At 31.2% G+C, this 25,268-nt stretch overlaps 1 protein-coding gene and 1 pseudogene across 3 annotated transcripts; one reads left to right on the plus strand and one right to left on the minus strand.

Annotated features, from left to right (window-relative positions):
• Nucleotides 1–9,718: 9,718 nt before the first annotated feature.
• LOC111296277 (threonine-tRNA ligase 2) lies at nt 9,719–12,758 on the plus strand. Of its 2 annotated transcripts, XM_022890481.2 has the most exons (9): nt 9,721–9,892; nt 10,635–10,677; nt 10,765–10,856; nt 10,924–11,023; nt 11,169–11,260; nt 11,329–11,428; nt 11,574–11,665; nt 11,734–11,833; nt 12,475–12,758. In XM_022890481.2, the coding sequence occupies exons 1-9, from the start codon at nt 9,839–9,841 to the stop codon at nt 12,531–12,533; spliced, it is 732 nt and encodes a 243-aa protein (XP_022746216.2). In that variant the 5' UTR covers nt 9,721–9,838; the 3' UTR covers nt 12,534–12,758. The 2 variants fall into 2 exon arrangements, with proteins under 2 accessions (XP_022746217.2, XP_022746216.2); XM_022890482.2 differs by lacking the exon at nt 11,734–11,833 and having other exon boundaries at nt 9,719–9,892; nt 12,475–12,710.
• A 4,560-nt stretch (nt 12,759–17,318) lies between these two features.
• On the minus strand, nt 17,319–24,021 carry LOC111297902 (uncharacterized; annotated as a pseudogene). The gene is made up of 9 exons (XR_016325836.1): nt 23,753–24,021; nt 22,968–23,088; nt 22,811–22,873; nt 22,375–22,708; nt 21,600–21,807; nt 20,121–20,321; nt 19,333–19,545; nt 18,935–19,153; nt 17,319–18,743 (listed from the first exon to the last, which is right to left on the minus strand). The product of XR_016325836.1 is annotated as an uncharacterized LOC111297902 (transcript).
• Between the last annotated feature and the right edge of the window lie 1,247 nt (nt 24,022–25,268).

Consider the following 25,268-nt stretch of genomic DNA (forward strand, 5'->3'; position numbering starts at 1 on the left):
TTCTCTTTTTGTATATAGACCAAGTATATATTCTAATCGTAAATTCTTAGTACAACATGAATATCTGTAAACAACACAACATGCAACTACTACAATGAAAATAATGGCAACAGCAACCAGAATCCTGGTTTTGTATAATAAAAACAAAAATAAAATAGTTGAAAATTTGAACTTTATTATAAAATGTATATATTTCAAAAAACTACAGCAATATTAACTTATGTTTAACATCAGTCATCGGTAATCAGACAGATAAGAGCATTCCACGACCTTCAGCACTTGGTTTTGCGACTTGCAACGGCTGCTTCTTTTTCAATACATGTTTTCAAATTAATAAGCCGTATGGGATATAGGTCTAACAAAGATCTTGTTGAAGGGATCAGACTAGAAACACCTGATTTGTCTGTGGTGGGAGAATGAAAAAGAAAGGATTTAATTTCAGGTTTGTGATGTGAACTTTGAAGCACGCTAGCGTGAAGCAGATGATAGTTGAAGACTTCCCCGATTGTATCCAAGCCCAACGTTTTACTTGCTTCTGAAAATATAACTACCACAATGAATGAAAGGCTGATTTACTCAAAAATGCTTGTTCAACTCTGGAATAGCCGTTAGTGAATCACTATTAAAACACTATCATAACTTTTCAGGCTGATTTTACTCAAAATTGCTTGTTCAGCTCTTTACATCCCACCATCATTATTTAAGTATGTGGATTTTACCCAAACACAGTATTTTTTTTTTTTTTTTTACTCAAATGAAAGTGGGAATGATATTAAATTTTGAGGATGAAGACGAGGATGTGTATAATTTTAAACTTTTATCAATATAGGAGCATGTAATTAGGGATTTAAATAACGGTCGCAGTCACATTTTTGATCGTATCGTATTTATCGTATTTTTTAATATAATAAAAATTATTAAGGTCATTGCGGTCGTGAGTTTTTTTTTTTTTTTTAATTTCATACAATTTATTATAACATGTAATAATTATAATTATAATCATAAAAATTCTTATTTAATGATTTTAATAATAGTTTATTACACTTTATATTTTTTATTTTCTAAAAAATTATGTACAATTTTATTTAGATTATAATAAAGCATTAATATTTGGTTTAGCAACAAAATTTTTGTTTAAGCCAAGTTCATATTCAGTATTAACTGTAGTCAAATCAAATATTAACAAAACATAATATGTTAAATACCAAGCATTTATATTCAATAAAATTATAAACTTAAAAATATAATAATTTTAAATTCCATCAACTATAATTATTAATATATATTTTAAATTTTACCATATGGTAGAATGACAATGAGGATCAAATTCTCTATCTCAACTATGAGAGCCAAGTTAACTCCATCCCTTCCCTATGGCCTTTCTTCTTGATACATTTGAGATGGAGAATATATTTAAGGAAGATACATTTGTGGTGGGAGATATATTTGAGGTGGAGGATACATTTAAGGTGGATAATAACCATATAGAAGTGCATAACCATAAAAAGGTTAAAAATTAGGTTGTTCTAGTGGATTAGTAATGTCCTTGAGTACTAAATGATTCATTATACTCAAAGTTATTAGAATTTGATCTTCTACCTGAAGATAAAGAACCTCTAGAAACATCATAGTGGTGCTTCTTGGTTGTTCCTTTTAATCAAGTTGTACGTGCACTTTGAACCCCATTAGATTCAGCATATGGATTTATTTCGTATGCTACCATGTTAATGAAAAGTCTACCAGTAGCAACAAGCCCAAGTTCTCCTTCAAATAGGTTGTGAGGTTGATTCGCATCCATATTACCACCAAAATTCACATCATCATCATCTAGATTTAACCCCCACCATCATCACTCTGATTTAGTGTTAGACTTGAACTTAAATCAAACACATTCTTTTCTTGAGAGTGGTGTGACTGTTCAACATTCATTTCATTATCAGAATTATCTATAAGGAACCATTCAAAGTTTTGACCATCTAATAAAATATTTTTTTTTCTTACAGCCATTTTGTTAGTGAATCATCATCTTCAAAAATTTGGTTAATGCTAACAAGATTAAAACTATAATTTATCCCATCGATGTTAATTCTTTTCTGATGTCTCATCCTCAACCTCATATTTTTATAAGTATATATAAGTTTCTAAAGTCTTTTAAACTTCAATCTGTTTCTTGCTTTGGTGTGCATATAACTAAATGTACTTCAATTACATTCACAATTTGATACAGATGTTGTTTGACTAAGCACTTTGATTGCTAGTTTTTGTAATTCAGGAACACAAGTGCCATATATTATCCACCATTCAGTTGTATAAATTATTTAAATTAAATTTGAATGTGCTATACAATTAAATAATATAAATAAATTATAATTATGAAATTTACTATTTATCTGAATTCATTTGCTTCCAAGCTCTTTGTGCTTGTGGAGTACTAAATGTTTCATACTTGTCTTAAAATAATAGCAACTATGTCGATTGAAAATACAATAATAAATGAATAAATAAAAAATAATTCTATTTTTAATATATAAAATAAATGTCAAAGTTATAAAATAGTATTAAATACTAACCCGATTAATCATTCTGATTTGAGTATCTATAAAAGATTTTAATCTTTCAATAATTGTTCTTATACCTTGTAATATTTCTTTAAATACATTTGTAGAATGCTTTACTCCAAATTGAAATTGTGGATTTAGATAGTAACCTAAATATAATTCATAACAATATTATATTAAAATGATAAAAATAAATAAATATATAAGTAATTTAAGCATAAAAAATAAACATATTTTTTAAATATAATCTATATTCTTGGTTTACTTACTAGCTGAATGTAAGTTAGAATACATGAAACTCTATTTATTACAAATAATCTTTTCATATTCAGCAGAATAACGACAATTTTGTTGAATTGCTTGTTTATCTCTATCCACAGCTTCGTAAATAAAGCCCATTGTTGGTTTTTCATCATCATCCATAAAGTACAACACTTTTACCAAAGGCTCATAAACTTTTATTATATCGCTTGCTTTTTTTTCAAAAATCTTTCCTAAAATGATTTTTTTTGGCTTCATAAACAAGCTCTCACTTTTGTTGTCTCCATTTTTATTCTTTAAATTCATATATATTCATCAACAAATTTTTAGAGTAATATATTTAAATTAATATTTTAAACAATTATATCATAAAAAGATGCTAGATTTAAATAGTTGTACTAATTACTAAGTACTAACATTTGAATTGAACATTTATTTCAAACCTTGCTTTTGTCTTGTTATTTTTTCTAACTATATAAAATAAGTGGCAAATTGGGTAAGAGCAGGATGAAGTATTTGCTTCTCTTGTGTATATTTCTCCATCAAATTAACAGTCCAAATGTGATTGTTTATAAAACAAGTCACTTTCTTTGCATTGTCCAAAACCTTTGCCACAGTTTTTTTGTCAATATCCTCAATACGCAAGTCCAAACAATGAGCTAAATATGCTGTCTAATATAAATATTTTCTCTTCTCCATTAGTCTTTTCCCTACAACCAGTGCTACCTCATTATCAGTGACTATTTGAACAATGTATTTTTTTCTAATTTCTTCCACAACTTCATCCAATAATTTATAGTAAAAGTTTGCATATCTACTACAAACATTGGAGACATCTATAGATTTTCAAAAAATGGTTCATTCACTACAGTAAACAAGAAAATTAATGATATGCATTTGATTCAAACTGTTGGTCCAACCATCACACATCAAAGTGGCACTTAATTCAATCCAATTAGCTTTTAATCTATTAACTCATTCATGAATTTGTTGATACTCAAACTCTAAATACATATATGAGACCTCATAAGTGTTGAAAGTTTTACATGTTGGCTAACTTCTGTTGCCATAGAAATCAAATTATATTACCATAGAGAGTTTGCTAACTGAAAAGAAAGTCAATCATATATAAAAAATTTTGATATTAATTCACCCATTTTTCTTCTTAATGTCTTTAAAAATGAATCACTTATTTTTTGTTGCTTTAAAATCTTACTTTTAACCAATTCAAGTATAGCTCCCCTTAATGAAAATTCAAACTCATTTGGAGTTGATTTCCTTGTTCAACAACTGAGCCATGAGAGTTTCATCCCTCTTCATATATGTTACTCCAACCATTAATTCTTTGTCTGAATTCTTATCTTCTGTGCCACTCATGTTGTGATTGGATACTATCTCATATGGCTTATCTAGTAGCAGTGTCTTTATAAATAAATCTTTTATAATCATAATCTTCCCCTTTTAATTATGGTACGAATTCATCTTTTCTCCTTTTATTGTCAACTTTCTTTGATTTGCTTTCTTGAATGAGTTTCATCATATTTTCTCTTACTCTATCTATTAATAATATAGATAAAAAAATGGGAAAAATTAGTTGCAAATGCTTATATAATTTTATAATTTTTATTGAAAAATTAACAATAATATTTTCAAAGGAATTATAAAAGCATAACATACCAGTAACATTGAGATATAGTGCAACATTGTCAGTTTTATGAGCGATGTATTCCTTAAAATGTGTTATTCTTTATTTTATAACTTTACCACAAAGTTTGCATGAAACATTTTCTTTTGTATTTGGCATAAGTGTTCCAAAATACCAACCTATGTCATCACTTAGCGCGCTCTCTATTCTTATATTCGGGAACTCTTCACATGGTGGCATTGTTGCTATTTTATATAAAAATAAAATAAACTTATATTTAGAAATATTAATGTATTTATTCCATCATTAAAAATTGAATCTATGTTAAATTTTTAAATTTTTAGTTTTTAATCTTAAGAGTAATAGATTATAAAACGCTCTTAAGTAACTTTATCTTTTTTAACACTAATTAATGGAAAAAAATTTTTATCACAAATTACTTTCAATATATTATATAATAAATAGAATCTTTAATAATTACACAAAAATAATAATAAATTAATAAAAAATAATCTAATAGCAAAAGAATTGACAATAACATAAATACCAAAATGACAAAAAAATATTAAATTTCAAATACAAAATATAAATAATAAACAACAAAATCAAAATATAATATTTAATTTTAATTATTTTTCATCTAACTTATACAAAAAATTTATCAAAATTTTTCATCTAAAATCTCTATATATATCATATTAAATTACTAATCCCTTAATTTTTTCAATTATAAATTTTCAATCCCTCTAACTAGATTTTAGCTAAAAAAATTCAAAATTTAAAAATTTTCAAAATTATATTTTAATAAAATTAATTAAAAAATTAAATAAAAAAACTCACCCTACCCACTTTACTCGTCCTATTTCACTCACCTGTCCTACTCCAACAACCCACCCAAAATTTCTCCCAAATTTTGGTTACCAAATTACCTCCTCTTCAAATCTTCTTCTTGGCCTCAGGCTAAGCCTCCCTTAAGTCAACCTTTTTCAAGCCTTCTTATTCTCTTCTATTTCTCTGTATCTCTCACTCTCTTTTGCATCTCCCTCTTCTTCCAATCTCTCTACTCTCTCATAACTTGCTCCATAAAACCCAATCCTTATTTGGTCTCTTAAGTCTCAACTCTTTCTTCCACACACCCATCAACCCTCGTCACTGTCATAGTGTCATTACCTACAGAGTTCCTCACCCTTGTTTCTTTCAAATTCTTACAAAGATTGATATTATTTTACAAAAAAATTTACAAGAAAAGAAAAACGTAATTTAATTTTCTCTTACCTTCTTTGATCTTGATTGTTAATTAAAGACTTGAAGTTGATTTGAATTTGGGTAATTTGCATATTGATCTAGGGTTACTACCGATTGAATGGTTGATAAATGATTTTATACTATTTTCTAACTTTTTTTAGTCTAATTTTGAAATTGAGACTGAGTTATCTTTTTTGCTTTTGCTTTTACTTTTGTAGTCTTATTAATTGCTTTATTTTGATTCTTGACAGATTGTGTTGAAGTTTTAGTTTTTTTTTTTTTTTAAACTTGAACTAGTGATGGGAAAAATAGGGATAGCAGCAATAACGAACTTTTATTGCCGCTATTCCCCGTTACATCATTTTTTTGCGTTCTCTACGCACCGTTTCGAGTGTGATTGAATTTTTTAACCATATTTTTTTCAATATCAGTGGTGGCATTACAGTAATTTTACGACCACTATTCTGCTATAAAATCACTATTTGATTCCCTACATGTAATATAGTATTCATCTCCTAACTGTACTCATACCCTTTAAATATTTAGTAAATAAATTTTTTATTTAATACTATAAATTTTTATTTTAGATTAATTAAAATTAATATATTTTTATTTAAAAACATATATTAATATATATTTATAAAAAAATTATATAAGTGTTTAAGATAAAAATTAAAAACAAAAAACAAAAAATAAATTTTATTTTATATTAAAAAAAAACTAAGTATATAAAGATTATTCATACCTATTAAATATCTGTAGCAATAAGAATAGAGATGTATTTGAAATAACCATTAAATATGAGTATGAAAATAGATATAATATAAAAAATAGCTATCGTAACATGCAGGTTCGTGAATCTGATGCAAGACTTAAAAATTTTAAAAATCAAAGAAAAATTGAGAGTCACTACCAATCTTTTTTTATTAGGTGTGATTGACCACCTAAAAATTTTATCTTTTTAATAAAACAAAAAAAATTAAAGTTTATGAAAAAAATATTTTAGTCTTTGAAAATAAATTGGGTTCAAGAGTACAATCACACATAGAGAAGAATTAACATCCCTAGTGCTCGTTTAAAAATAATACCAATTAATCATGCATTATTTTTAGTTTTAGATAAAAATAGTTTCAATTTGATATTTAATAAGAATTCCTTAAAAAAGAAAATCAATTTTATTAAAAGTTTTTATTTAGGAATATCATAAAAATCTTTAGATTGAAAAATTATCTTAAAATTTTTCAACGTCTAGATAGAATTTAAGGATAATCATTTCCACCTAAAATTCACCACGACATTCCTTTTAAAATAAAAATAATATTTTTTACAAATGATAATTATTGGTAACTCTCAAGCATCTAAGCAGAGTACTCATTAGTTTCTTCATAAATTTATTAAAATCTTTTTATTTTGGATTCATTTGAATGTCTCAAGTACATAATGTCACAATCAAAATTTTTCCTTTGTTTTCTTTTCTTTCTTTTCATTTCTATTTTTTTTCCTTTTTTTTTCATTTTTTTTGGCATGACCCCACCATAATTTGAGAAAAATGCCCTATTTCGACAAACAAAAAATTCATGTCACTTCATAATAAAGAAAGGGGTTAACAATAACTCAAGTTGTCTAAAGGGTAATGAGGTTTTTCCCTTTTAGTCAATATGTCACAAGTTATTAAACAAGAATAATTTTTTCTAATACAATAATTAATAGTGATAATAAAACAAACCAACAATAAACGAAACTAAAAACCTAAGCTAAGCCATCTCTATTATAAGTGGCAGAATATGTATGAGATCTCTTTCATTTCTGTTTCTATGTAAAGCCTCATTGTTTTTTATCTTTTTTTTCTCTTTTTTTTTTTAAAAGGACCCTCCGTTTCTTTACCAAGGACCAAAAGTTTATATTTTCCTTCAATATTTTTATAGTCAAGTTTCATTAACAGGGTTTTTTTCCATTATTTGACATTTTTAGCCATAAAACGTGAAACTTCAAAGTTCTTATATGTAAATTGCATAGATAGTGAGTAAGGCTAGAATATAAAGCTTTAAGCTTTAATAACAATTACATATGGCAGAGAAAAAAAATGTAACATGAAATGAAATGCATAAGAGAGGGCAAATAAACATGAAAATAAAAAAAAAAAATTAATGCATATGTTTCACTTTTAAAAAAAAACCAAGAAATACAGAGGTAGCCCTAAGCTTTTTTAGCATCAAACCTAATAAACCAAAAATAAATAGTATATCGAGCCCTTCGATAACAGAAATAAAGCCTAGTTTTTAAAAGAACTAGTCTTATTCTTTTTTTTTATATACTTTTGAGTTTCTTTTAGCTTCCAAATTAAAAAAAAAAAAAAGATCAGAACTGAAATATTCTTCCTTTAACATAAGAGACTATTTTCTTCTAACAAAATTTTCTTTCATTCTTTATAGAAAAAAAAGCATGGCTTTTAAACCAATAAAAAAGACTCTCAGGTGAACAAAAACTGAGCTAAATACTTAAGTCAAATTATAAAAGAGTGAATGAGGCTTTCTAGATGTTAGGATGCCCTCTTTCCTATATAAGGCATTTTTCATTTTCTCAAACTTTGTTTTTTAATTTTTTTTTTATCGAGACTTACATTTTGTTTTACATCAGGAATGAGGAAAGAGTTATAAAATTGCTATCAACATTGTAAAAGAAATACCTTGCAGAAGAAAACACAGAATAAAAAAAAAAAAGCTCCAAGTTTTCTCAAAAAAAAAAAGAAGAAAAGATTATGGAAAAGCTACCTACTTTTATGGCTATCTATGGTTGTTCTTTGAAAATCTTGTTTTCTGCTACCTCGTCAAAGCCTTTCTTCCTTTTTGTTTCTAGTTTTGCAACTCTCTTTCTTTTTTCTATTTTAGGTTTGCTTGAATGCTTTCCTTTTTCTCTCCATTATCAGTTGCAAACCCTGTTTGTTTGTTTTCTTTACTGTAGGTTTTTTACCTCCTTTTTTTGTGCCATCAGACACCACTCTCTATTTCCTTTTGTCCCCTTATTATAGCCTTTAATTTTCTTGTTCTTTTCACGCAAATCACCTATGCATGTGGCTGAATGTTTCATGCATGCATCCTTCTCGTTAAAAAAATATAGGCTTTCTTTCTTTATCTTTTATTTTTCGATTGTTTTGTACTCTCATTTTTTAAGTTTGGACTTCTTTTTTGTTTTAGGTTTTGGACTCCTTTTCGGGCCACATTTGGGCTTTCTAATTCCATTAATCCAACATTAAATTAAATCGGACCTCAATCCATGCAAAATAAACTCGAATATTTAGTACGAAATCAAATTACTTAAATTACTCAAAATTGATATGTCTAAACCTAAATCGCAATCAAAAGTGATTACTTTGTTCTAAACAAAATTAAGTGTTTATAATTAAGAATGAGGATGGAAAATATTTTATCCTCCACATCCCCTATACATGGACATTAATATCACTAATAGACCATATGTCAAATAACTAAGAAGAGGCTATCAATTTTTTTATCTAAAATTATCAAAATTTGATTTTTAATAATTAAAATTAAAAGTTAAGTTATCAACAAATCATATAACAGTTGACAAAAAAAAAATTATCCATTTAGTAAAATATTAATTCTTATAATAGATAATTGCTCCAATAAGAGATTTAATTAAATAAAAAGTTATTTCGTTCTTCTAAAGAGGCAATTTTAGCCTTTAATTGCTTAAGATATGGCATAAGCAATTAGGTTTAAATGTTTACAAGGTTATTGGATAAATTATCGGTGTACAAATTATTAGTGTATAAATTTTTTGTTATTAGTCAATTATATAATTTTGTTTTATTAATGAAAAAAAATTTTATTTTAAAAATTTTTATACTATTTTTTTAAAGTTTATAAAATTTTATATTTACATGAAAATATATAAAATTTATGTATTTTAATATATCAAATATAAAATAATTCATATTTTTGGTATGTTTGTTGGTATATACGTAAATGGTATTTAAAAAAAATATGTTTTGGCCATACCAGCCAATAATAGCGTGAAGTATGCTCTGAAGAGAATCCTTAAATTCGCTTTCAAGGTTTGCTTTAGGTTTTAGGGTTTCAGTCACACTTTCAAGTCAATAGAACCAAATATGGCGAGTGAAGAGCTCCTCAAGCCTTTCTACCAGAGAGCCATCCAAGCCGAGGTTTTGATTATTTTCCTTTTACGTTTTTGTAAACAAAGTCTTGCTTTATATTTTGCTATTAGAAATTTTTCTTAAATGATTAATCTTGTTAAAGTAACTGAATTGTTCCAATAGAACTAAGTTTTTTCTCTAATTCTGGATAAAGGGTTCTCGTTTAATCTGCATTTTTTTTTTTTGAGGTTTGAATTGCACCCAATTTTGTTGTCATACAGCAATTCCGTTTAGGAAAATTTTGGGCAATTCTCATACAGCAATTTCATTTTCACCAGCAGTGGAGTTCCATGGATAATTAGTTTATTAGTGGGTTATGAACAGATGATTCTGCCATTGCTGTCTTTTGAGCAATCATGTAAACTGCTTTGGCATGATTTTAACCTTGTGAAACAAATAAATCTCTGCTTTTAGAGCCTGCTGCTTTATGTCCGTAGCTTGTAACTTTGTGGGATATCTTTCTAGTTGTCCACAAACTTGACTTCTGGGCTAGCTCTCTGTTTAGCAATGAAAATACACGAGGCTTAAAAGTACCTCGTATTCTCATACTAGTGATTTGCCCATAGTTTCTGACTTACCTTGTTGAATTATCAGAATTTTTTGAACTTTTTGTTTCTTTGAAGGTCTGCCTATTAATGCTTTTAACTAATTGTGATTTTCAATATCAGTCAATAAACATTTGGCTTTTTCTCTTTTTTTTTTTTTAATATTGCATCCTGTATCTTGCTAACTTTTTTTTTTTATATTAAAGGAACGGTTATCCAGACTTGAAGCTGTTCTAGCAGACAAGAAAGGTAATGATCTAGGCATTCCGTTTGACAACTGATTTATTCTACATAAATTAAGATTCTAATGAGGTTACTTAAATATTTGCCATATAGATGATGGAAATCAGGAAGTTTCCAAATTAATAAGTGAACTACAAGCAAAGATAGAAGATGCAAATGCTGAGACACGTTCAGAGCGAGAAAAGGTAGTTGAACTTTGTCATATTTATGGACAACAATAGAGTTTATAGCATTCCGATTTGTTACTTGTAGGCTAAGAAGCTGGCGGTGGAAAATGAAAAACTCAAATGTCACATTGCCCATCTTGTCCAAGCAGTTAGGGAGGCTGATCAGAAGTTAGAGAGTATGAGAGGTAACAATTGAAAACTTTTGTGCTGACTTTGAAGCATATATGTTATCAAATTGAGTTACAACCAGAAAGTCAGAAACCATATACAAGTAATTTATTCTACATAAATTAAGATTCTAATGAGGTTACTTAAATATTTGCCATATAGATGATGGAAATCAGGAAGTTTCCAAATTAATAAGTGAACTACAAGCAAAGATAGAAGATGCAAATGCTGAGACACGTTCAGAGCGAGAAAAGGTAGTTGAACTTTGTCATATTCTATGGACAACAATAGAGTTTATAGCATTCCGATTTGTTACTTGTAGGCTAAGAAGCTGGCTGTGGAAAATGAAAAACTCAAATATCGCATTGCCCATCTTGTCCAAGCAGTTAGGGAGGCTGATCAGAAGTTAGAGAGTATGAGAGGTAACAATTGAAAACTTTTGTGCTGACTTTGAAGCATATATGTTATCAAATTGAGTTACAACCAGAAAGTCAGAAACCATATACAAGTAATTTATTCTACATAAATTAAGATTCTAATGAGGTTACTTAAATATTTGCCATATAGATGATGGAAATCAGGAAGTTTTCAAATTAATAAGTGAACTGCAAGCAAAGATAGAAGATGCAAATGCTGAGACACGTTCAGAGCGAGATAAGGTAGTTGAACTTTGTCATATTTTATGGACAACAATAGAGTTTATAGCATTCCGATTTGTTACTTGTAGGCTAAGAAGCTGGCTGTGGAAAATGAAAAACTCAAATATCGCATTGCCCATCTTGTCCAAACAGTTAGGGAGGCTGACCAGAAGTTAGAGAGTATGAGAGGTAACAATTGAAAACTTTTGTGCTGACTTTGAAGCATATATGTTATCAAATTGAGTTACAACCAGATAGTCGGAAACCATATACAAGTAATTTTCGGTATAGGGCTGCCAAAAAATAGATTACTTGTAGCTCTAGAATAGATTAGATTTTTGAGAATATGCTTATTATGATGTTTTAATTCTTGTATAGGTTGATTTAAGGTGAAAGCAGGTGCAGTTGAATTCCAAAATTCTCTTTTGACGTTATTTCAATCTGATTATTTGGGTCATTATAATCGGTTATAATAACTAGAAGAAGTAAAATGACATTGCAAGTAAAGATATTAAAATCAAATTCTCAAAAAACCATTATTTTTGGTGAGGATGGGGATGGAAAGGAGAAAGGTATGGAGAATATAAAAGCCAAATCTTAGATTCCGAGAAATTATTTGGTTGAGCACTGAAATAATACTCATTCTCCAAAGTTCTTCTGCTTACCAATCCTCTTCTTGGCTCCTGAAATAGCATGAGGATCATACTTGCCTAATCAGTCATGTCTGCTTCTTTTTTCTTCATTTCTTCGGTGGTTGTTTTGATAATTCCACTTTCAGTCATGCTATACATTGGTCAAATCTTGCTGATACAGTCCTTTGATGTCATCAGGTCATGTTTCAGAAGCAACGGCACAAACATCATCAAAGTTGGAGAACATGAGATTGTGAGTTTGGTCCTTCAGGATTGACATTTAGCTGAGATAAAGTCTGGTACTTTGTCACTAAAGAATGCTATATATAGTTCACATGTTTCTGTTGAAAGTGGTCTGATTATAACTCTGCAAGGCAAGACACCTGTAAACGTTTGCCTTTTGAATTTATATAACCATTTGGATTGATATGGTACTTAGGAGGGAAAAAAAAACATGAAAGAAAATGCCCTTTTCTTTGAAATTCAGGTTTTGAGAAGTCCTGAATATGTGGAACTCTGTAGAAAGTCCTTTGGATATGGGATGAGGCAGTATTGATGTAAGCAAGTAAAAAGAGATATCAACGAGTAGGGATGATAACAGTTTCGATTAAGTTATTTTTGGTTAATATATAATATTATAAATTTTCAAAAACAGACTCGAATTCATATCAAACTTCTTTTGAAATTAATTCAATTCAAATTCTATTGATTCGGTTCAATTTATCTAATTTGTAAAATGATTTTTTTTTTAATTTTTTGATATTATTTTATAAGTTTTAATATATTTCAATAAATTTAAATATAAAACAATTACTTTTATTTTTATAAAAATTTTAAACATATATAAATTAATAAAATTATATAATTCAGTAAGAATATTTTTTTATTTTTTTCATTTTTTGATTCGACTATCAGTAAGGTTTTTTTTTTTAATTCAGCCTTAACAATGAAAGCTGGATCCGATTAGTGCTGTGGCATGTTAAGGAGGAAAGAGCCAAGAAGAAATTAGTAAGAAATAAGATGATAGGATTAGGAATTTGATACCATTTACAAGGGGGGTGCGAAAAGGATCTATGTATAAAAGATTACGAAAGTTATATATGTATATATCTATAAGTGGATTGGAGGACAAAAGGAAAGAGAGAGAAAGTGTAAAAGAGAGAGGGTGTGAAGAATTGGCCTCCTCGAGCTTAGGTACAATGAGGCTTTAAATAGAAAAATTCTAACCTATGAATAGTAATTTTGTACAGTTGTTCGTTATAGTGTACAGTAGAATTTTTATCTACAATACCGTTACAGTGACTTGCTACAGTGTCTTTCGTAGTAGGTCTCTGTCTTTTCTGCTACAGTGACGTTTTATCTTCTGCTACAGTGTTTTCTGTCTGCTAGTCATTGGCGTCGAATGGAGTTTTGTTTTTTTGTGTCGGCTGTTTATTCTGGCTTATTCTGAATTAGAATTTGCACAGTTTATCCTTCCATAGCATTGGTTAAGTTATGAAATTCTTCATCCAGTGCGTTAAGGGATTGGGGTGATTGTGGTATCTTGAATGTGATTTGTTTCATATCTACCATCCTTCTTGATACTGGTATAGTAGATCAGTTGGATGATCCAGATCTTCCATTTTAGATAATTTATCCAAAAGCTCAATTGCTTCTGGTGCATTTTCGATATCAAGATCTTCATGTGGTTCAATGAATCTTTTAACAAAAATGCGTCTGTCATCTGTCCAACAGGTTATTTTTGGATAGTCTTGTTTGGTGGCTAAATGGAAAAAGAATTTTGCTTTATCCATAAGGTCAGTTCTTGTTTGGAAGTGATAAGAGTTTAGGTTGGTATATTTAGAAATGATTTTGTTTAAATCATCAGAGAATTCGATGTGGTCTGTGGGTGGATCCAGTATATCATATGGTTGAAGAAAGTGTCCACCTGATACAGTATCAAATTCTCATATTTGGTAGGGTTGATAAAATCTTTTTCGTTGAAAGGTACCCAAAAAATTGTATATAGTAAAATGAACGTAAAAAAGGTGTTTTGACCATTTTATACATTCAATAAAGTGGTGCTTTATAAAAGTTGGAAAATCCTTTAAAAGGTGAAAAGAATAATTTTGTACAGTTATTTGTCCAACTAAATCAAGTTCAATACTTTTTATATCAAAACTCTCGTGGTCAAGTCGAAACTTTAGTTTAGGTATATACTCACCAAAAGATGTATTATACATATACGTATAAGTATAATAATCTGAAAACTTTTCAACCAATAGTTTTTTTGTTGATTGTGAAATAGAAAAATTAATTTGCTGAAATAATTATTGGGTTAAGAATACTGCAGCTTTTTCGAAAAGAAGAATTTTTTTAAGCTTTTTAGCTTAGAAGAAATAAAATTATCTTTCTCAAAATATTCACATAAATTTAAGAAATTGTTTATCTCTTGAAGATTATACTGATTTTCTTCCAAAGCAAAGAAATCAATATCTTGTTGTTTTAGCAGATTTGTTGATAGAAGACTTTGGAAAGCTATTTTTTTAAAATTCTGAAATTCTTTAGCCTGTTTGACTAAGAACTCAGCTAAGTTGATCATCCCTTTTCGGAAGCTAGTTTTTTTTTTTGAGAGATGGGATTTTCATACTTTGTTTAACAAATTATAGACTTGTGGTTCAAGTCCAAGATTGTAAAAATCTTTTATCTCTAGATTAGAGAATTTTGTTTTTTTCAACAGTTGTTCTGTGGAAGAAACTATTTGAGAATAACTCATAGGAGTCTAATCGTTTGGATCCTAAGCAAACTGAAAGTATTCTGGTTGAATCCTCATGAAAGGGGGTCGATAAAGAGGTTATTGGTAGAGATATAATCCTTGGTTAGGATTATTGTAAAAATTAAATCTTTGGTTAGGATTTGTAGAGATCTGGGGTTTTGGAGAAGAAGAAGAAAAGGATTTTTTACCTGGTTTCTTCTTTACAGTTCTCCATCCACCAGTATCATGGATTGGGTGTTTTCCTCGAACCATGAAGTCTACTTAGGAAGTCTGCAAGGAGATTTTTGTCTCCGTTGATGAACTCTACCTGAAAATGATAAGAACAAAGAAAATTATACCACCTAATTCGTTTGGGATTATCAGAAAGCTTTTTATTTTGGAGAAAGTTTTTGACTGCTTGGTTATCTGTTCGGATAACAAAGAACTCCGGGACTAAATAGATGTGGAATCGCTGTACACCATTTTTTATGGCTAATAATTCCTTTTAAAAAATAATATAATTTATTTCGTTCGGTTTGAACTTACCAGAATTATATCCACAAATCAATTCATCTTTTTGATGAAGATTTTTAGCTTTTAAGACACATCCCAAATGTTCATCACTGGCATCTGTCTCTAAAATTAATGGGTCACCTTGTTTAGGTAGATAGACCTTAGGTATAGTGGTTAAATCTGATTTGATCTGTTTGATAATATCAGAATCGTTAGGTGTCCAGACAAAATCATTATCTTTACGCAATTTACGCAAAAGATAGCTTTCCTTTTTGGAAAGGTTTTTGAAAAATTGTCTGTCATAATTAAGTATACCTAACAGCTGCTGTAGCTGTTTGACGTTATCCAGTTCTTCTGGAAAGTTTTTGATCTTGGAGATAATGTGATCCTGCAGGGTTAGTCCATTTGCAGAAAGATTAAGATCAAGAAATTCAATTTCGGTTTTTTCAAGTTTAACTTTTTTGGGACTTAAAATAATACCGTGTAAAATAAATTTTTGAGCAATAAGATTCAGGTGTTTCCTGTGCTCATTTAGAGTATTAGAAAAAACTAAAATATCATCAATATATACACAGCAAAATTGTTTATGTTTGCTGAAAATACTGTCCATCCAACGCTGAAAGATTTGAAGTGCGTTGCATAGATCGAAAGGCATAACAGTCCATTGGTAATGGCCTGCTGGTGCACTAAAAGCAGTATGAGGTTTTGAGGTTTCATTTAGCATGATTTGCCAAAAACCTGACTTACAATCAAATTTAGAAAAGTATTTAGCATTTTTTGTTAAATTAATTAAAACATCTTTACGAGGGATAAAATAGCCATCAAAAACAAGATTTTGGTTTAATTTCTTGTAATTAATAACCATACGGGGTTTACCTCGTTTAATCTCAGAATGGTTTCTTACCATGAATGTTGGACTGGAGTGTAGACTGGTAGTTGGTTCTATCAGACCTTTGTCGAGCAATTTTGAAATTTGAACTTCAAATTCATCTATATCTTGTTTGGTATAAATCATTAGTTTTACTCTGACAATTTTTTTTGGAGATTGAAGAGTAAGTTCACAGTATCTTGGATTGCGCTTCCAAAGCTTCAATGGGTCTTCACTGAAGTTTTCCTGTAAAATTCTATAAAGCCAATGTTTTTCATTAATAGCTTTAAGTTCAAAAATGTGTTATTTTTGGTTGAAAACCATTATCACAAACATGATTGTGCTTGGATAATAAAGGAACATCTATTTGATTTTTTGTCAATAGTAAAAACAAGATAATCAGAAAAAATTGAAAAAGGTAAATATTTATGTATAAAGTTATTTCCTAATAATATATCTCCATGCATATCAGGAAAATATAATATTTTAGGTACAACGAATTTTATATCGTTTAAGGTAACAGATATATTCAAATCGAACTAAACGTTGTGATTTTGAATCGGTTTTGTAAGAACTTTTTCTCTCAGCCCTATGGATGAAAGGTAGATCAGCAAGGCGGCAGTCGGGATAAATATTATGGAGTGGGAACTTGGAAATAGGAAGTGAGAAGTAGGCAGCTGTAATTAGGAGTTTGATAGAAGACGTAGAGAATTGGTTAGAGAAACAAGGGGATTTGTTGCCCAAAGTGAGCCTCAACGGACATAAACATCGGCTAAACGGTGCACTTAGTGCGACCAGAAGTGTTATCACCTCAGTTTTCATTAAAGATAATCGTGGTAAACACTAGGGTGATTGCTTGTTACAATGTAAGATTGTTATCGAGTGTAGAATTATTCACAATTGTTGTCCAATGCCCAACTTCAAAGTTAAATAAAAACTATTTTCATTTACATTTTGGTATGCAAATATGGACTGCGACAAACATTGTCATAAAAACAGCAGAAAACTGCCTGACATACAATGTTGATCACACAGGTATGTTGTGGTCACTACGAAGCATAACAGCCATCGCCTAAATACGTTGAACAAAGTAAACTGTCATTTGATTAAGTCTCTTTGTTTGTGTGATTTTATGTGATTGAACAAACATGTGATTTCCAAACAAGACCGTACCAACAGATTTTACCTTGGGATCCATACAATGATGCAGAACAATGGAGCAATTCAAGCATAGGGCCTTCTTTATAACATCTACAAGAAGAAAACAAAACATATGGGAAGTGAAACCAATCTGTACAGAAGCCGTTCCTGTACTCATTTGCAACTAAATCGATTTTCCAACTGTTTGACCAGATCTTCCTTTTTTAGGGCCCAGTATTTGTTAGCTTCTGCTCTTTTGCGATGGCCTTCAGGTCACACAACTTCAGTTTCATCAAGTTACTTGTATCAGAAGGCTGGGGTGCCACACCCTTTGTACAGGAATCAACATAAGCCTCTGATTTTGCAAAATCTGTCGAGGGTACTCCTATTTAGGTCCCCACGCAACTTTGACATGTTCATTTGAACAGATGAACCCCTGATCTCCACAACAATTGGTACACTAGAAACCTTTTTACATTTCTTTTGTGGCAGTGACATTGTATTCTGGCTAGCATCCAGCATCACGCTCCGCTCTTCATCTTCACATTGGCTATGATGAACTGTAGTGTTAATGATTTTCCCACTCAAAGAATGGTTTAAAGTATGGTTGTTAGCATCTTTCCATGGCCTTTTGCCTTTTGAAAATGAAGATCAGTTTGAAGCATTTTCCTTGGAATTTAAACCAGGTTCTTTGACACCGGCTGAAGTTGACTCCATATTTGTCTTTACTGTCATTACCTTTCCTCTTTGTGGCCTCATGTACAATTTCATAACAAGTTTGTCATCACTAGCAGCAATTTCAGCCATCTGAACTTCCTCCAGTTGTGGTTTTCCCTCCATACGTTGGATGGTTTCATCCTTTCCCCTCTCATCCTGCAGTTCTATGAGTGATAAAGGCAGAATGTTCATCGTCGCTCAGAGCAGCTTTTTTTGCATTACAACTTGTAAAGAGTCTTTTCTCTTCACTTCTCCCTTAAATAATGAATTTGCAGTCCCTTTCTTGTCAGTTGAAGCAACCTTTAACTCTTTGATGCCTCGTTTATGTGCAGATTTCACAGCAAAGTCACATAGTTTTTGCTCCATATCACATTTTAGACTTTCAGCCAGTCCGAAAGCACCTAACTTGGAATCAGAACTATTTTCCTTCCCGTTGAGGCCAGTTGCATGTCTCAAAGTATCAGGACTATTAATTTTAACCACAGCATTTGCAGGCTGCTTGCAGAAAATGACATTATAAGCACATCGACAAGGCAAGTCTAAGTTAGATTCAAATAAATGACTCACATTAGAAATTGAAATACTCATATGAAAACAGCTGCTAGCCAAAGACATAGGTTTCTTTTCCTAAAATTGACAATTACAGAAATACATGAATTCCATGAGAGAGAAAGAGCTTATTGTACCTTATTTGCTTTCAGAATATTTCCTTTACGTTCAGGATTCAAATATGAATTTGAAATTTTAGTTTTTCCAGTGGTAGCTGTATAACATCCTTGTACTTCACATCCATTAACTTTCAGATCACAGTTGCACAGCTTTTTCATCTCATTGGAGTGGCCTGTTGTCTGCTTATGAGCAATTAAGCCCAAATCTTTGGCAATAGTATTTTCAGGCTGCTCATCCTGAAAGGAGAACTGACAAGAATAAGTTAGGAAAGAATGCAACAGCCCCCTCAAGTGAGAGCAGCCATAATAGAATCAACCAATCTCACAGCTTGACACAGCGTGTTAAGTATAGCTATGAAGGTATCTGATGTCACATCACATTTTGGCGTTGACATGAATTAGATAGCTAGCCATACCTTCACTTTCTCACTAATATCTGCTCCCTTTCCCATTGAATTTGATGATGAATCTAGGATTAACATATCTGCTGCAGATATAGAAGTCTGCACTGTTGCTTCCTCACTCACAATAATCAAACTAGAAGCACTCAATTTTTTCTTGTTCAGATGGCTAACTGAATGTTTTGAAGCATCCAGGTCTGAGTTACTCACAAACTGTGCAGCCAGCTCCTGTTTAAGAGAAGCATACTCAATTTAATTTACTTGCAACACCAAGAAGAGAGCTACAATGCTACAGAGCATATGATTATATAAAAAACTGAATGAGAAAGAGTATATTGATATGATAGCATTTGTGAAGTTAACAAGGGTAGGAAACTGCAAAAGACCATTTTCTTACAAATTCACTGTAGTTTAAAAACCTAAAAAACAACATAAATCACAATCAATTCAGTTTTTCTCCCTGGTATCATCAACATGAACTCATTTTTTTTATTGTATCATGTGAGAGATGAACCTAATACAAGAGAACTAATATTCACTAAAAGTACCTTTTATATCAAGTAAAAGGTTAATTAAAACCACGAAAAGTACTTTCAAAGGTTCAAGTGCATTAACATTTAGCATTTTAATTATTAGGTCAGCCTCAATGAAATGATTACTTGTTGCTGCAGGATAGCATGTCTATCACCACAGTCAATAAAATCTTTTCAACAAATTTTCCTCAAGTTTGTCACCTTTTAATCAGAACTTACTGAATGATTTTTAATTGGATTATTAGACCAAAAAGAAAGGGAGAGAACTACCTTAATCTTAGTCCTGTCTAGGTTATGCATTCTCTTCTTTGCAGACTTTGATGCATGCTGGATCACATTTTTGTCTTTAAGAGTAAGACCACATTCTTTGATTCCTTGCTTCTTGGTTACAACTTCCTTCTCATCAAACTGACCAGCTGCTGGTGGCAGGGAATGTGTTATCAGATCTTTGACAATGGCATTTGCTAGCTGCTAATGATACGTTAGGACATCAAGAGGAGGCAGTAAGGCAGTGAATTTTTTTAAGGTAGTGCTAGTACAGAAAAAGAAATCAAGATGCATCTGCCATACGTAACTTATAGGGAAATTAAGCAGCCATGTTAATCTGCAAGGAATTTAAGGCTTCATTCTTTTATTTTTCTTCTCTTCTCCTTCTTTCTGTTTTATATTCTATTCTTTCCCATTTAAGTGTGCACTTCATATTTGCATGGTTATAAACATGCTTGGCTGAATATAATCTTGCAGCTTGCATAACAAAAAAATGTCTTTTACCACCTAAACTGACCTTGACCAGTCTATATTATTTACAACCTTGCAGAAAAGTTTATCTACCTCTATAGGAGCTGTTTGTACATATTTTTGCCTTTAAAAAAATAAAAGATAGGCACTATATCATTTCTCTTCAGCTTTCTACACCCCAAAATCCCCATTATTTAGTAACTCAGATAGAAAAGACAATCACGCATAAACAGTACCATAACTTTTAGTTTAGTGCTAAAATCAAAGTCAGGATACCTCTCCCCTTATTTTAACCATTTTCTCAACTAAATATATTTCTAACACTTAAGATCATTATAGCAAGTATATGTAGAATTTGTCAACATCTGAATCTAGTCCCTCTAAAGACCTTCCCAATCAATATCCTAACAAAACCTTAGCAGTAGCACAAAAGCAAAGACACAATACATTTTTACCATTTCAGCAATAATTACAAGCCTGAAATTATTTATGAATCTCCAAAGTGTGGGTAACTAGAATTAAACATGCAGGTGCATGCCCAATATTCTACATACAAAAGCTACAAACGTTTGAAGACCAACAATATCACACATAAAAATCTTATTTAAAGCCAGCAACATGTTATTACAAACTAATAATGAGTACTAAAATTCGATCTCTTAAAAAGTTTGCATGAAAATTTCTAACAAAAAACCAACATTGGGCTATGACTGATACTACATCTACTGTCAATATGTGTGTGTGAGAGAGAGAGAGAGAGTGATGAAACATTTAAAGTGGCTCGAAGCAGGATCAAAGTAGGGAAACAAGGCAAGTTTTCATATTAATGTAACGGCTACCCTTATACAGCCCTCAGTGGCTGTATTGCCATAATGCCCAACTGTTTCACCTACAATGACAGCGCAATAGTTGGAGTTCTCTGCTCATATGTATATGGATGAATAAATTGATCTTTGATAATATATTAAGATATGTTTTAGCATGCGAGGATAAAGCTTCATGTAACTTAACTGTTTCTGAACCATTTGCTCTCTTCACTTCAAGCTCCGTAGATGGATTTGAGGAAGTACACTTTTCTTTTGGAGTAACACTAGGTCCATTGAATTCCTCCTTTGCAATGAAACATGAATTTGAAGTGCTTGATTTTTGGTTCTTATGCCAACAGCTCAGGAGAACCAGACCTTGAATCCAAGACAACAACATCCTGAGATTGCTCATTCTGGAAAGGAAAATTCTTAGTTCATGAAATAATGCATAAAAGAAGCGGTTATTAGAAGGAAAAATTAAATAAGTAAAAGATACAAAACTACAGGAAATACAAAGACAACCAATCTGCTGACAACAAGAGTCATTCATGCTTATCAAGTTCCACAATGGTGCAAAAGCACTCCAAATAAATAAAGCACTAAAAAATACTTCACCTCTATTTCAGTCTATTAAAGGTTCTCCATTCTCTTTCCTTCCAAGGTGACCAAGGGTAGCAGAAAAATTCAAGATGACTACAACTCTCTGACATCTAGACAGTGCTAAACCTACATTAAGAACAAATATGAAACAACACTAGTGCCAGCAATTGACTGACGTGTCCAGTCAACATAACTTAAAATGCCATGCAAAAAACCATACTATGGTACACAATTTTGGTTGAAAATGTAGAGTTAAGAGAGAAAATTTGTATAACTCAACATAAGATCAGAATCTCCTGGCATTATTCCCTTTAAGTTCAGAGTTGAATCACATACATGGCAAATTAGTAAAAGAATAATGAAAAATATTAGAGTCAAACCTGCTATTTTTCTCATGGTAGAAACTTTTGAGTAGAGCCTTCCCTACTTCATCCAATTTTTCAGCAGGTTCTGTATGCATCAGTAAATAAACCTCAATGTCACTCTCATCCTTGTTCCTCAATTTCCTTATTGAGATATCAAGGCAATTGATCTTTGCTCTCAAAGCATTGCAGCGGATGTCAGACCATTCTTCATGTTCAGCCCAGACCAGTTCACTTTGGAGGAATACCAAATCTTTTTCAAGGTCATCAATTTCAGTATCTGCTTTTGTAATCAATATCCTCAGCACTTGAACACAAGATTTCTCATTCAAGGCATTTTCTTCAATCATGTCTACAGAAACCAAAAAAAAACTCCATAATTACAGTAATAACAAAAGCAAAGAAACAAACTGTACCAACCAGAATTACAACTAAGATAGGAGCATTATTATACCGAAGCCATAACGAAAGTAAAAGTCATACTGCCATTCTGGTTGTACGCAACAGCTGCTTTCTCCTGCATATTACCCACACTCAGTCAAATTACACTAAAAAACAATGATCAAAGTAACAATGCATCATAAGTACAAATTCGAGAAACAACAAAGCACCTTGAGGGAATGATGGGCCCCAGAAGTCGCAAGCCATAAATTTCTTATATGGGTATCCGGAAATGCAAACAATGCAACATTATGATGCTTTCAGAACACGAGACAGCGCAATAATGATTGACTACACAATAAAACGGAAAAATGTTATCAATTGCTCCGATCGCTAATTACAGAGCCCATAATTCAATTTACAAGTTCTTTTTCTTTTTTTTAACAAAGATCAAGGAGCCGTTACCCCAGTCCTTAAATTTCCACCAATAAAATCAAAAACTCATTTTCTGGTGACAATCATAACAATCCACCAGGAAAAAAGAAAAAATAAAATCAATGCAAAGTAAACATGATTTAACAAGCTACTATTAAGAACGACAACATAAACAAAATTAGCCCACAAAGATGTAGACCTTTTTTTGTCCTCAAACAACGCGAAATATTAACGAATAGCAACACTTGAGCCACCAAAAAGAAAAAAAAAAGTAAAAAAGAATGTTAAGTTTTAATTACCTTAACTAGCTAGGAAAATCACCTTCATTTAAACTGTGTTCGCTCACATGGATTTAACGACAAAAATTCATCAATATTCAAAATAAAACAACTTCCTTTTCCATTTAGAGGAGAAATTTAATGATCAAACAACACAAAACTTCGAAGAGAAATCCATGGCTCAAACAATACAAGAAAACTAAATGCTATATAAAACAAGGAACCATTTCCAAACAAAATATTAGAGAAGAAAACGCGACAGAAATGGAAATGTGGCTTTTTACTCGAACGCCTAACAGTACCTTAAATTTGCAACAATGAATCACAATGAAAAGAAGAAACGACTCAGCTTCCCTGATTGACCCCTACAGTCATACTCTGGCATTTTCTAGGGTTTCGAGTTCTCAAAATTCTGGAGAGAAAAAGTAAACGTATGAGTGTGACTGTGACTGTGACTGTGAGAGAGAGAGAGAGAGAGTGACTGTGCAGAATTGTGTGCGTCCGCGACTTAACAAGGGAGAAAAGGCAGGTACTGAAAGCGACGAACGTTTTCTTTACAAGAGAGAGAAACAATGATACCTGAAGGCTGAAAGGGCGTAATCCGGAAATATGACTTTTCAGGAGGGCAAACTTGAAATAACAAATACGGGTGTCCCTTGTTTCAATTGACTATTTTTGGCTTAACCGGCTGCCCGTGTACCGCCCATTCGTTGACTTCTACAAAGGCATATCGGACGGTAGCGAAATGCCTCAATTTCGTGGGGTCCACACGATGTAAATTCAAAAGTGTTCATATACTGCCGTTCGGACTTTATAACCGTCATTTTATTTCTCAATCTTACTCGAGGAACCCTATTTCACATTGAGTCTTGTTTTGACGGTATGTGTCTCTGCAAGATCTGGTCGCTTCTACACAGTAACATATCCGTTCAATAAAGGCCTGGTAAAATAGTAAATAGATTGCAAAAGACGAACATCTTGCAATGTACGAAACTTCGGTCAGTAATACTGACCCATTGGCCAAGATAGTCTTAGTGTCACATATATAATTTAGAGTCTTAATCTCATATCAAATATAATAAAAAGATCACTAGAATATATAAAAGTTTATATCATTTTTATCTTGTGAGACGTCTTTTATAGGATAAAATCATGAGGTCAGAGGGATCAGAGTGGACAATATCTCACAAAGATGTAAATCGTGACATAAAAATTGATCCGGGACGCTGGATGAGTGGATGCCCGAGTCCCTAAAGCCGCGCGAGTTCGAAGTTTAAGTCTCGACTCGTGACAAGTGATATCAGAACCAGCCTTAAACCGTTCGATCTACGTCAAGCATCTCGAGAGAGGTAGGCAGGGTGGTTAACTTCTGTGACGAAGACGTCACGAGATTGGGTGCGAGAAAATATCACGGACTTAATGAAGAGTCTTGAATCTCACATCAAATAAAATAAGAGGATCATTAGGGTATATAAGTCATCTTGTGAGATGTCTTTTGTAAGATAAAACCGTAAAGTCAAGGGATCAAAATGGATAATACCTCATAAGAATGTGAATCATAACCAAAAAAATAGATCTAAGACGTCAAATAAATAAATGTCCGAATCTCAAAATCGCATGAATTCAGAGCTTAAATCTCGACACGGTAGGCCTCCCTCCCCTTTTTTTTTTTTTGGTTCTGTCCCATTGAAAACAAAAAAAAAAAATTCCGAATTTTACTGAAAACACTCCCCATGTTTTGCTCTGCCCCCTAAAACCAAAAAAAAAAAAAAGAAACTTCTTCGTATTTTACTGAAAACCCTCTCCCTTTTGTGCTCT

This window comes from Durio zibethinus, chromosome 12 (assembly GCF_047325235.1).
Source record: "Durio zibethinus cultivar Kanyao isolate XHJ-2024 chromosome 12, ASM4732523v1, whole genome shotgun sequence".
In the NCBI taxonomy this organism is placed as follows: Eukaryota; Viridiplantae; Streptophyta; class Magnoliopsida; order Malvales; family Malvaceae; genus Durio; species Durio zibethinus.